The 13,616-nt window shown below is 41.1% G+C and overlaps 1 protein-coding gene across 8 annotated transcripts in view; it reads left to right on the top strand.

Moving 5' to 3' along the window:
* The window catches only part of ARHGEF28 (Rho guanine nucleotide exchange factor 28), a 317,255-nt gene that overhangs the window by 237,562 nt on the left and 66,077 nt on the right, over window positions 1–13,616 (top strand). For all 8 annotated transcript variants that reach the window (XR_014310177.1, XM_082724969.1, XM_082724974.1 and 5 more), the window contains 6 exons: window positions 2,760–2,815; window positions 4,399–4,447; window positions 6,294–6,438; window positions 6,517–6,644; window positions 7,845–7,985; window positions 11,658–11,905. Coding sequence is in view for 7 of the 8 variants with exons in the window: in XM_082724969.1 (XP_082581095.1) it covers window positions 2,760–2,815; window positions 4,399–4,447; window positions 6,294–6,438; window positions 6,517–6,644; window positions 7,845–7,985; window positions 11,658–11,905 (767 nt within the window). In the remaining variant the exon portion in view is untranslated. The remainder of the gene's footprint in view (window positions 1–2,759; window positions 2,816–4,398; window positions 4,448–6,293; window positions 6,439–6,516; window positions 6,645–7,844; window positions 7,986–11,657; window positions 11,906–13,616) is intronic.

Below are 13,616 nucleotides of genomic sequence, written 5' to 3'. Positions count from 1 at the left end.
ATATTTAGATGTTACAGTACTTGGTGCACAGAAGTTGACGAATCACAGCTTCATTGCAGATTTAGTTTTCCTAAAATTCTATTTATTTATTTGACAGACAGAGATCACAAGTAGGCAGAGAGGCAGGCAGAGAGAGAGAGGAGGAAGCAGGCTCCCTGCTGAGCAGAAATCCCAATGTGGGGCTCGATCCCAGGACCCTGGGATCATGACCTGAGCGGAAGACAGAGGCTTTAAACCACTGAGCCACCCAGGCACCCCAGATTTAGTTTTCTTAAATATAAAATTACCCTTTTAATGCCTTTCATTGCCGTTGACATTGATTTTTACCTTCTCTAAAATTAACGTTCCTCTTGCTTTCCTTTTCTTTGTATTTTCCCTATTTATGTGTTTTTATTATGATTATTTTTTATTTTCTGTGTTTTCAGTTTGGGGTGTGTGTCTTTAATTTAGCTGTAGTTAATCTGTAACTGAGAGATACAATTCTATAACAAGGCTTTTTTTTTTCTTATTTACATTTAATTTTATAGCTGTCGACTATCTTTTATAGTTCTTTGCTCTTTTTCTTGATGTCTGATTTAGCTATTTATACCATGTGTTGTTGGTTTTTATGTTCTCACGGATATGGCAAGATAAGCTCTTGTACTATCTACTTGTGGTAAATTTTAAGGCTTATACTTGAATGTTCTTTAATTCCTCTTATATTTACCCTTTTTTCCCTAGAGTCTATTGGTATAATAAACTACTAAATTACTATTTTTATGTTGTATGTTTAATCTTTGAAGAATAGTGTTCTTTTTCAAGAATGATTTGATATTTGTACTCATTTCTCTGTCTCAGCCTTTAAATTTTTTTTAGATATGATTCTTTGTTTAGCTGGTTTTGCTGCTTCTCTTTTTTCTTTTTTAAAATAAAGCTGATTGATTCTTGTACTTTTAATTTTGATTCTGCTCTTAAGAGTCTTGAGTAGGATTTCAGGTAAATCTTTTTTTTCAAAAGCATTATTGGAGTGATGTTTTCTGAAATCGTGTGTATCTAAGGAGGTATATCTTTGCTTCCTTCTTTCACACACAAAAAAGAGATTCATCTGGCTAAATAAATTCCTAGGCCAAAATCTTTCCCCCAAAGATCCTGTCAACATTGATCCGTGAATTTGGGGCATTGACTATTACAATCGAAAAGTTTTGGGGCCTGTCTGACCTTACTTCTTTGTTGGTAACCTGGTCTGCTTAGATGCTTGAGAACTTTAAGTTTTTCAGTCACACAGATATTGTCAGAATGTATCTACAGACTAGTGTCGTTTAATTCCTAGAAAATAGGGAGACCTTTTGAGTTGCCTTTTGTAGTTCTTTTTCACTTCGATAAAAGTTTTTGTTGGTTGTAGCTTTAACTATTGCTTCTGATGTCATTTTTCTGATTTCTTCCTTGGAGAAGTGTGATCTGTGTTACCTTTTTTTGTAGAACATCTTCTACTTTATAATTATACCCTCCTTTTTCTCTACATTCAGGAGGGAACCTTTCAAGTTTAATTTCCCAGTGCTGCTTTGATATTTTGGTTAAATTGGTTCTTCTCCATTGGGTCCAAGTTCTGCCTTATTGTCCCCCAAAGCTCCATCTCCCTCTCATTGTGCTGGCTTGATGTAAGGTCTTCTACTCCCTTCATGACCTTTTGGTCCTATTTTATGTCTCTCAGGGAAAACACATTTCAAATATCCAGGGTTTTCTTCTCTGTTTCAAGAGTGAATAATCATCAGTGGCTTACTTTTTCTGTGAGCTTCTTGTCTAACTTTGTGGTATCTTGTAGTGTCCACTTTTTCCCCTTTTCCTTTCATTTGCTTGTTCTGCAATGAGGAGAGAGCAGTCTGCTTTCCACATTTGCCAGCAGGACCAGCACGTGGATAGTCCTGACCGCTGCTTGTTGGCCATTAAGGTATTCCACCTACAGTGGAAGGAAGTTGGGTTCGCTTCTCAGTGACTTATAAGCACTTTTCCAGTGTGGCTGGGATGGAACTAAATGGGACCTTCTACCTATGAGAAAGGATCCTTAGTAATGAAGATTGTGATAAGCCGCAGGCTCCACTCTACAGAATATGCGTGGGGGTGGGTGGGACAAGAGAGTCATGGCAGGGAAGGTAGAGGCTGCAGGGTATGGAGGGCAGGAAGACAACAGCCTGGCAGAAAGCAGCCCCCCCACACAGGGGTGGCTTTCAGTGAAGACAGTCTTCTTCTCCGAACCAGGGCGGGCAAAAAGGAGCAGGCAAACTTTTTGGTGAAATTGAGGCCACATGTGGTGCGAAGGAAGACAGCAAGCAGCAAACTTGTCTCTTTCAATGTGGATACCTGTAGTTAGCAGGAACTCCTCCTGGAGCCTGATAGGACTTTTTCAGCATTGTTGTGAGTTGGTTCTCTTTCTTTCCATCTTGCAAGGCGTTCTGTCTGGTGCAGGAGTGGGCAGCTGCCAACCGCTGGATATCAGAAGTCCCTGGCCATGTAGGGCATATGGTAATACATGAGTTCTCAGGCAGATGCAGAAGTGTCTATTGTGAATAATCGTAGGTTTCATAATTGGTGAGACTCTGTGCAGAAGGGGAAAAATATCTCCAAGGAAATGAAAACATTAACCATGTGCTTGTTGTACTCAAGGGTGGGGCTGGCTACATGTGACTTAGATATTTTTCCTTCTGTTTTCTAAATATTTTTGTGTGCTACTTTTATGATGACCAGTAAAGCACCATGCTGTCTTACTCATTTTTGTCTTTCAGACTGTAATGCAAACGTACACAAGGGCTGTAAAGATGCTGCCCCTCCATGTACCAAGGTAATCTGTCATTTGTTTTACTTGCACATATGTAGCTTTGTTGCTTCCTGTTACCTGTTTAGGTTTTTATTCTTTTATTACTGTCTGTATTTGTTTCTAAAGTGATCATTATAGTGATTAAAACACACACACATACACACACAGGTTCAGAGTGCATAGTTGTTTCCTGAACTATTTACCTTTGGAACTAAGGAAAGCTCCAGTGTGGCCCTATTTGTGCTATAAGGTGTAAGTGAGTTAGTCTTTCTGTTGAGAACCTGGGTTTACCAGTGTGGACCTCAAGGGTTTGTATGTGAAGCCTTGAGGGGTAATTCTCAAACATCAGCAGATAGCAGCATCACCTGGAGGACCTGCGAAAACCAGGTTTCTGGGCCCCGTTCTCCTATTTTCTGATCCAGTAGGATCTGGGTGGGGTCCAAGACTTTGTATTTCTAACAAGTTCCCCAGTGGTCCTGCTATCTTGGAGCCACACTGGGAGGTCCCTGGAATAAAGGAAAGGTTTCTGAGTTTGGGAGTGGGCTTGAGGAAATGGACACATCTGTTGCATCTTTTCCTTTCTTTCCCATTCTAACATCATGGCCGAAATGTATGAGTGAGCATGGGGATGCTTCAGAGGGAACCTTGGGGGTCTCTAGCCTCTATGCCAATTGAAACAGACCATGTGTGGGCTCACATAGTTACGGGAGATTTTTCAATACCCCAGGGTGTTGTGACTGGTAGGAGAAAGGCAGTGCTGATAGGAACTCCTCTCTCAGTGACCTGGGCCCATGAGGAGGAGGTTCCTGGTTCCCATACACTTTTCACAGAGCTGGGATATTCCTGATGGGTGTTCTGGAGGAACACCTTCCTTACAACTTGTACATCTCATTATCATAACATTTTTTATGTTATTTTTTTTTCAATCTCATTCCAAGAGTCATTGTTTATGCACCACACCCAGCACTCCATGCAATACGTGCCTTCTTTAATACCCACCACCAGGCTCACACAAACCCCCCAGTCCCTACCCCTCCAAAACCCTCAGTTTGTTTCTCAGAGTCCACAGTCTCTTATGGTTGTCTCCCCTTCCGATTTCCCCCTACTCACTTCCCTTCTTCATCTTCATCTCCATGTCCTCCATGTTATTCCTTATGCTTTACAAGTAAGTGAAACCATATGATAATTGACTCTCTCTGCTTGACTTATTTCACTCAGCTTAATCTCCTCTAGTCCCATCCATGTTGATGCAAAAGTTGGGCATTCATCCTTTCTGATGGAGGCATAATATTCCATTATATATCTGGACCATATCTTCTTTATCCATCCATCCGTTGAAGGGCATCTTGGCTCTTTCCACAGTTCAGTGATTGTGGCCATTGCTTCTGTGAGCATTGAGGTACAGATGGCCCTTCTTTTCACTACATCTTGTTCATTATCATAACATCTTCCTCTTTGATGCATTTAACATCTTTTGCTTTAAATTCTTCTTCATTTGACATGAGATAACAAAAATGATATAAATAAGAATCCTGTAACTGGGTGGACATTTTTGTAGTCAGGTGGAATTTAATCTCATTTTACCTGTTTCTAATGTTCTTTACCAGAAATTCCAAGAGAAATACAACAAGAACAAACCGCAGACCATACTTGGAAGTAAGTTACGTGGAAATGCCAGTTTCATACATACCATACTTTTTTCCAATGTGAAATACCTGCTGCTCCTGTTTTTCTCCTTTGTCTAAATATTTCTTCTTTCAAAACATGATTAGTGTAATATTTAGTTACTCACGGAGGTAAAGGATGGTATAAACTTCTAGGCCAGCCTAATAGCCTTTGTGCTAGATGTACTATATGATATTTTATCTTCGAGAGGGCTAAAGGGGGGAACGTGTTAGGATATTGCCTCAATTCTAAGACACAATCTAGTATAATATGCACTATTAATTCAGCAACAACCTTTGGAGGAAAAGACAACATGGCATTAAGTGTACATTAACTCTGTTTTCCTAGCACTAACGCATACTCACCTACACAAAATACCTATCACATGCTTCTTCAGAATCAGAGGTAGGGAGAAAACCTTGATGTTTGGAGTCTACAGTCCCTGGTGTCCATTATCATAGTGACCTGGCCCTGCTTATTAGTTGGGCTTGAGGCTCTGATCTCATCAGCCCTTTTAGGATGACAGTGAAATTGGAAGGCATGCTGGCATTTTTCTCTCATATGGTTAAACTTGGTGCTTCCATTTTTCCTCAAATTATAGATTGCTTCATGTGAGACGATTCCTCTTGGCGCTAATTGGAAACCTCTGACAGTAGTTGACATAGTATGTAGGAACCAGAGGCCATCATCTCCTAAGTTTGAAAATCTTTCCATTTATTGTGAGAGACTTTGCAGTTTGTTTTGCCTCCAATATGGGAGTGCTTGCCTCACAGTGGGCATCTTTATGTTTGTGGTCACTTTTCATTTGAATGCCCTCACAGTGTGACCAGTGTTCCCAAAACTCCTTGAATCAGGGGACAATACACTATGCAGATTCATGGTGATCAGCAGTTGGGTGTGATATTATACAGGGTAAGCTAGTGCAGAGAGTTACGAATGTGACTCCTTTACACCCCTGCTTGGACAGAAGTCCCTTTGATTGTAGTTGTGAGGCGCTGGTCAGTTTCATGAGGTTCAGCATGAAAATAAAAGGGCCTTATAATCAATAAAATTCCTTCTCTGAGAGTCATGAAAATCAAACCAAATCATACATGTATAAAACCCTCTATAATATCCTGGGGTTCCATGCAAGTATTGATCCTCTTCTGCTTGAGAAGGTGTGTGCTATACCCTACAGTAGGACTCAGACATTTCCTGAGGGTCATGTATAGTATGCATCGAATGTAAAAGCACATATGCCTGTAACGATTGAGAAGACATTGTTGAGAAGGAATTTGGAAGAAACCAGAAAGGTACTGTAGCACTCTGTAGTTTTCAGTGTGCAAGAGAGAAGAGCTCAGCCTGGCTTGCAGGTTTCATTCGCCTGAAGTTCTCACCCCATAAGGAGCAGACTCCCCAGAATCATTCCAATCCACTGACCTGCTCTGTGTGTGTGTGTGTGTGTATGATTGTTGGTACATACAATATGCATTCTACTAATAGTGCTAATAACACCTTGCATCTCGTTAAAGCAGGCTGGAAGGAGTGCAAGCAGTGGTTTATGGGAGAGCTCTCCCAGTGTTTCCCCATTCCATCTTCTTGTTTGTGTAAGCCCAGCCACCCACAGTCTCCAAGTGACTGTGCTGAAGCAGGCTGGCTTCATGGGTATCAGGAGGGTGTGAAATGGAAGGGACATTTGAACCAGGTGTCAGGATTTGGAAAGGAGACTGGTGTCATGGCTGGATATGCGACACATTAACAGTAGCCACTTGAGTGTTTTGCTTCTTGGCTTTTAAGGAACTCCTTGTAATTACTGCTCTCTATGAAAACCGCATGAAGCTCCCATTTTGATTTCTAGACTCTTCTTTTCGCGACATCCCGCAACCTGGTCTCTCCTTGCACCCTTCTTCCTCCATGCCTATCGGATTGCCCACCAGGAGGAAGGAAGCTTCAGCACAGGCCCATCCACTGTCTAGAAGTGTTCCAGGCACTACCTTGGAAAGGTAAGATGGCGAACCGCCCTGGGCCTCCACGTCTCAGAGCCACTGCTGGAACTGACTCGTGTCCCTCCTTCCCTCTAGCTTCAGAAGGTCGGGGCCCTCCCTGGAGTCTGAGAGTGACGGAAACACCTGGAGAAGCAGGTCTCATTCTGATGAGCTGCTACAGTCCATGGGCTCTTCTCCCTCCACGGAGTCCTTCCTAATGGAAGGTGAGGAGAAGATTTTTGAAGGATCAGACAGACATATTGTGTGTGTGAGTGTGTGTGTGTGTGTGTGTGTGTGTGTGTTTTAAAGAATTCTGTTTCTTGGTATCTTTTTGGTATAGGTTCTTTTGATAAGTGAAAATTTAGCCCCAGTAAATACTCCCAGGTAGTGGCCAAGGATATATAATATATTAAATAGACATGTGGCATGAAGATAAGAGAATGAGATACATTGTGTGCTTGTTACTGTTTACAAGGTTTTAGAACTAGTGATGAATTGGGATAAGGATCATTTGTTAAAAATACATACTTCATTGAATTAAGACTGGGCTTGCCTAGATTTCTGAGATACTTATCCCCCATCTGTTGCCCCTACTTTGTGGGGAATAAAAGCATTTTTTAAAGCGTATTTTGTAAGATGGGATTTAATCTGGTGAACTCTGTGTTATAGCCACGCTGTATCAGTAAGTGACGGAGGACCTGAGGGAGGGAGAGCAGTGAGAAGAGAAAGAGGTGGACTCTGCCCCGGGAATCTAGTGTTTTTATGTTAAACTTGAGTCTTCCAATCCATTATCATCTCTTGCTGACTCCTCTGAGCTGGACTGTCTCTCAGGAGTGCTGTTTGGACAAACAGGATTTAGTTTTCCTGGAAGGAGTATGGGTGTGAGATAATCAGATTCTGTCAGAAAATCTGTACTCATCTGTGGCTTGAACCCATGTACCCTGCTTTCTTGTTTATATTAAGGACAGTGAGCCAAGTCAAGAGCAAATCACGTGGACAAGTACAAAATTCAGATTGGAGTAAACAGTGCAGAGTAACCTGGGGCAAAAGATAGGGTGTGTTTAAGATTCTGTAAGCCCATTATGGACTCTGAAGGTTACCAAAAATAAAAGAACTAAAATAGAGCATGCCAAAGCAAACAAAAGAATCTTCAAATTATTTATTTATTTATTTTGGCGGGGAGGGGGGCATGCACACCATCACTGTTTTAATGATTCTTTGGTTCCTTGCAAGCTCCTTCGATTTGGACCCTTTCCACAGTTTGGTTTCTAGATGTTTCTGCCCCACATCAACACTATTTTGGCTTAGCTGTTTCTGTGTTCAAAGCAGGTTTACTTCGTGTGATGAATCCATAGATGTGGGTCCTTGGAAAGGTCTTTGTTTCGTGTCACTTCACTTTACTTTATGTTCTGCACCTACACCAGATGTTGTGGATTCTTCTCTGTGGAGTGACCTCAGCAGTGACGCCCAGGAGTTGGAAGCAGAGTCTTGGAGTCTGGTGGTGGACCCCTCGTTTTGTAGTAAGCAGGAGAAAGATGTCATTAAAAGACAGGATGTCATTTTCGGTAAGCATTTAAAATATGCTCTTGGGCTGAAGCAGGGTGTATAGGGGAAAGGGCATGGGATTTGCCATCATAAGACGTGGGTTCAAGTCTCTATTCTATTCCTTTCTAGTTACTTGATTTCAGACAAATGGTTTAATTCACCTGGATCTTAGTTAAAAGGGGGATAATGATATTCACACTTAATTGAGGTGTTGTATGTACGTGATACAAAGCAAATATTATTTCTCAGATCCTTTTCAAATGTACCTACCCATGGCCAATACTTCCTTCTATTCCAATAATCCCAGAAAGTTTTCTCATATTTTAATGCGCCCAGGGCTGCTGGATACACAGCTCTGCAGCTTGCCCACGCACAGCAGTGGGTAACCTTCCCATAGACTGCGGTAAGACGGGCAGCACCTGGGTCAGAGCAATGTGGGCCTGTGTTCTGCAGACCTCAGTGCGCATTTCAGCTCTGAGATTTTACTATTTCCTCCTTTTGGGGGTGGAGGCCGTCTGAATTAGGGGAACTTGAATTATCAGCTCGTTAGAGAAAAAAATGAAGTTTAAACAATTTTTTAAATGCAAAGTAGATCCTCAGAGTGCTTCCAAGAAGTTAGCCTACTTGAAAGATGGGACTCACTTTTAGTTTTTATCAGTTCTTTGGCTGCAAGTATGGGCCATAGAGTCAGTGGTGACAAGGATTCCTTCTTACGTGTGTCAAGTTGGTAGTTGCGCAGGTCAGGTGGGATGATTGCGCAGGTCAGGTGGGAAATCTGTTCAGGGCTGTAGAGCTGGGAAGATACTGTCCCTTTTATTTCTCATGTAGTTTCTGTTACACTGTAATTTGTCGTCTTGATTTCATATATTAAAAATAATCTGACCCACTTGGGATGAATTATCACATTCACAGCATGGTGTCTGGGGTCAGAGCAGCTTGTGTTCCAGAGGAAATCCTTCATTCTTCATTTTTTCTTTCTAAGATTTTATTTATTTGACAGCTAGAGTGAGCACAAGTAGGGGGAGTGGCAGAGGGAGAGGCAGAAGCAGACTCCCCGCTAAGCAGGGAGCCCCCCTAAGAGCTCTGTGTCAGGACCCTGAGATCATGACCTGAATTGAAGACAAACACTTAACCTACTGAACCACCCAGGTGCCCCTTCACTGTCTTTCTTTAAAGGATGAGAAAAATCATTCCTATATTTTGGGTCATACGGATAATTAGATGAAAGGATTAAATAAATTGATATGAATAAGTGTCTTTAATACAGAGTAGGTATGAAAAACTTGGAAGGAAGTAATAACTAGAAGCTAGTGGGTTAAAGAGATTTTTCTTTATGATAAAATAATAAAGCTACATTGAGATTTGTTCCCCTCCATGGCTCATATTTTAGAGTCTTCCTACTAGCTGAGTCTGGAAATGCTAATCTAGAATTGTACTTACGGTGCTCCTACAAATCATGAATTGTTTCCTCTCATGATACATTTTTATAATTGAGATAGAATTTGTATACCATAAAATTCACTCCATCATAGTATATAATTCAGTAGTTTGTAGTATATTCATGAAGGTGTGCAACCATCAGCTACTAATTCCAGAGCATCTGCATTCCTCCAGAAAGAAACCCAGAGCCCTTAATGTTCACTCCCTGTGTTCTCTCCCGTTAGCCCCACAGCCATTCATCCACTCATCCCTGCAGATTTTCCTCGTCTGGGTATTTGGCATAATTGGAGTTGTACAGTATGTGGCTGGCTTCTCACGCTTAGCGTATTGTTTTCAAGGTTCATTTCCAGTGTATATTAATACTTCATTCTTTTTTATGGCTATCTATTATTTTACTGTAAATATCCTATTTTTTTAAAGATTTTTATTTATTTGACAGAGAGAGACACAGTGAGAGAGGGAACACAAACAGGGGGAGCTACAGAGAGAAAGGGAGAAGCAGGCTTCCCGTTAAGCAGGGAGCCAGGCATGGTGCTCGATCCCAGGACCCCGGGATCATGACCCGAGCTGAAGGCAGATGCTTAACAACTGAGCCACCCAGGCACCCCTATCCTATCTTTTATTTAATTATCATTTAATGGTCATTTTATCAGTGACTTTTGGGGTCACATAATAACGTTCTGTTTAACCCATGGGAAGAACTGTCAGACTATTTACCAAAGCAGCTGCATAGTTTTCCCTGCCCACCAGTTGGGGTACTGAGGATCTTGCTTCCTCCACATCCTTGCCAACACTTCCTTTTTGTCCCTCCTTTTTATTCCTCTTAATCTCATGTGTGTGAAGTGGGGTATCATTTTGGTTTTGATTTGCATTTTCCTGGGGGCTAATGATGGTAAGTATCTTTCCATGTGCTCCTTGATCATTCGTGTATCTCTTTGGAGAAACATCTGTTCAGATCCTTTGCCCATATTGAACTGGGGTTTTGTTTTGTTTTGTTTTTTGTTTTGTGTTTTTTTTGGTTCATTTTGTCTTTTCACTGATGAGTTGTAACACTTATTTCTATACTTGTTTTATGCAAGTTCCTTATGAGATATTTTTCTTGCATTAAAAATTTTTTTTCAGTCCTTTTACTGGAAATGCCAGCATTACTTTTTCCATAGAAGCTTAGTAATTAGTATCATTGCCAGCCATACTTTATTAAAAATTATTATTTGAAAACCAAGCAAGGTCATTGAAAAACATCTGATTCCGTGGTTCTTGTAGTATTTAAATCATTGTTGCCATAACTCACCAAGCTGATCATACATATTTTTCTTGAATACCTCCATTTTCTAGAAACTCTCTTTCCATAGACATTGCATTTTCAATCTAGTAATCTGTGCTAAGGCCTGAAATTCCTCTCCCCTAGTTTCTGTCTATTGACTCGACCCACATAAGGAGTCTGATGTCTCTCCCTAGGCTGGCCCACCGCCTTCCCTCACCTTTTCTTTTTTCAAAGAAGCCTCATTACTTGCTTTAAGGTTTAGAGCAAATTAGGTACAACCTTTGGGCATAGTTTATTCATCTCGAAGTACAGATAAGAAGATCTACGTTCTGAGATCTTGGTTCTGAGAAATAAAGAAAAATAGTGTCTACTGTCCAACAAATATTAGTACCTACTGTATGCCAGGCCTTAATTCTGGAGACCAGGGAAATAACAGTAAGCAAAATGTACAGATTTTCTGTTCTCATGAACTCACTTTGGGGAGTTCACAACCTGCAGTGTAGTACAGGATATGGGTAAAATACATAATAGGGTGTAGGTAGTGATAAGTGCTGAAAAAAAAATTAGAGTAGTGGGCCATATCAAGCAGGGGGACAAGAGCTATGGAATGTTTGGGCATACAGGGGAGACCTAAGAGACAAGTAATATTCGAAGAGACCTGGACGACTTTAAGGAGGAGCTAGTGGATTTGGGAAGAAGATATCCCAGGCTGCTGGAGCAGCAAGCCTTGGAGGCCTTGAAGAAGGATTTTACTTTCTCCCATTCCATGGGCTGTCTTTCCACTTCATCCACAATGTCCCTTGATTGTCACACTCTGTTTTCTCCCAGAGAAAGTGGAATCAATCTGACTTCTATGGTGGAGAAATACCATTGTTCATAAACATTCCTTTTTTTTTTTTTTTTTTTGTACAGCATTCGCTGTTTAGTATCTACCATAGGTCACTGGAGTATTTGGTTGTTAAAGCTTTTTTGTGCGCATGTGTTTCAGAACTGATGCAAACAGAGATGCATCATATCCAGACCCTGCTCATCATGTCTGAGATCTTCAGGAAAGGAATGAAGGAGGAGCTGCAGCTTGATCACAGCACCGTGGATAAAATCTTCCCCTGCTTAGATGAGTTACTTGAAATCCATAGGCATTTTTTTTATAGCATGAAGGAGCGAAGGCAGGAGTCCTGTGCTGGTGATGACAGGAATTTCATCATCAACCGAATTGGAGATATTCTAGTACAGCAGGTAAGAGAGCTTTGAAGACCCTGAGCTCAAAAACGAGGTTTGCAGATCTCTACAAGGTTAAAAGCCTAAGAAGAACTGGAATGGTGTTACCATTACTGCCAGGTGGGACCGGGTGGTTTTCTTCTGTTTGATACCCCCATGTGTGCCTGGTGGCTGAGAGCTCTGAAGCCAGTGACTGACGTCTGTGAGTCTCAGGATCTGGTGGGATGATCCCTAGCCCTCTCTCCACCAGGAGTCACAGCCATATATCTAAATCTCTTAGGAAAATTCTGCTTTGGCTTCTTGATATGGTGGCTTTGTGATAACAGGGTCCCCCGTGGGCCTGTGGTCATCTTGCCCGTATCTTGGCTCATCTTAGGAAGAGGGAAAAAGATCTGCTGTCATTAAAGCCTTAGTGTTTCTGCCTGGGGGACAACACAGCAAATGTCACTAAAAGGAGGCACTTTTTTTAGGTACTTGGGATATTTGAAGCATCATGAGAATGGATTGTGCTGTAGATGAGGGAAAACAAAACTTTGACCATTCATACTGGCCTCATTGCAAGGGGTTTTCTGTGATAAAGATGCTAATAGAGAAGTTAAAAAATATGTATTCAGTGACCCTCTTGGGCAAGCATTTAGCAGGGTACTTACATGTATATTACCTCCTTTCCCTTCACAACTATCTGTACAAGGTAGATATTATTTTCCCCATCGTACAAAAACAGAAACCGGGGCATGGAAAAGGTAATGATTTTCTCAAGTTCACTTATCTCCTAAATAGCACAACTGAGGTTTGAATAAAAATCTGCTCTCTGAACAGTGAGTTAGGCATATGATTTCTTGAGACCTTTGATGACATCTGAGGAAGCTTTTTATCATTGCTAGTTTGTAAGTGCCAATAAAGCAAGGATTCTTGTTGATTTCATTACTAACATATTTTACCTAGGACAGAGCTTGGTACCATAAATATTTATTGAATGAATGGGTCCCTTAGGAACAAAACATCAGGAATTCGCTTGAATGCCATGTTTTGCAGTCCCTGGTAGCATTTGTGGAAAGGCATCAAGATGCATTCCTAGTTAGGTTAGTTCGACTTTCTCTCGATAAATACCAAAATGTCATCCTGTCCAAAAGGCTGTTTTTGAATCCCTTTCACTGGGTAGCACAAAATAATAGAGTTCAGCTCTTGGCTCATTTACCAGAAATAGAGAAATTAAGTTCATTGATGTAAATATGCTTAAACAGATATTTTTAGTGCACAAAACAAACCCCCTCCACTTAGTTGTTCAATAACTATTTCTAATGTCTAACAATGTAAAAATCCACATTAGTAACAAGTTTTTTTTTAAAGATTTTATTTATTTGAGAGAGAGAGAGTGAGAGAGACAGCACAAGCAGGGCCAGAGAGAGAAGGTGAAGCAGACTCCCCACTGAGGAATCAGCCTGATGTGGGGCTGGATCCCAGGATCCTGGGATCATGACTTCAGCCAAAGGTAGTTGCTTCATCGACTGAGCCACCCAGGTGCCCCTAGTAACAAGTTTTTAATCAAAGAGTAATCTGCTTTGCAGTTTATTTATACAGTCATAAACCTTTTCTGTCCTCATAATTGATGGGAAACATATAGTGCCAAGTTAGGAGACTGTAAATTCCTTTGTAAGACGTTTTGACTAAAAATGTCAGAATGTGTCTGAACTTGAATCTGAGTGCATCCAAACATGAAGTGCAAGAT

The sequence above is a fragment of the Mustela nivalis genome (assembly GCF_964662115.1).
Source record: "Mustela nivalis genome assembly, chromosome: 3".
NCBI classification, from domain to species: Eukaryota; Metazoa; Chordata; class Mammalia; order Carnivora; family Mustelidae; genus Mustela; species Mustela nivalis.
The sequence above is the reverse complement of the archived record's forward strand: the minus strand, read 5'-3'. Positions and strand labels throughout refer to the sequence as shown.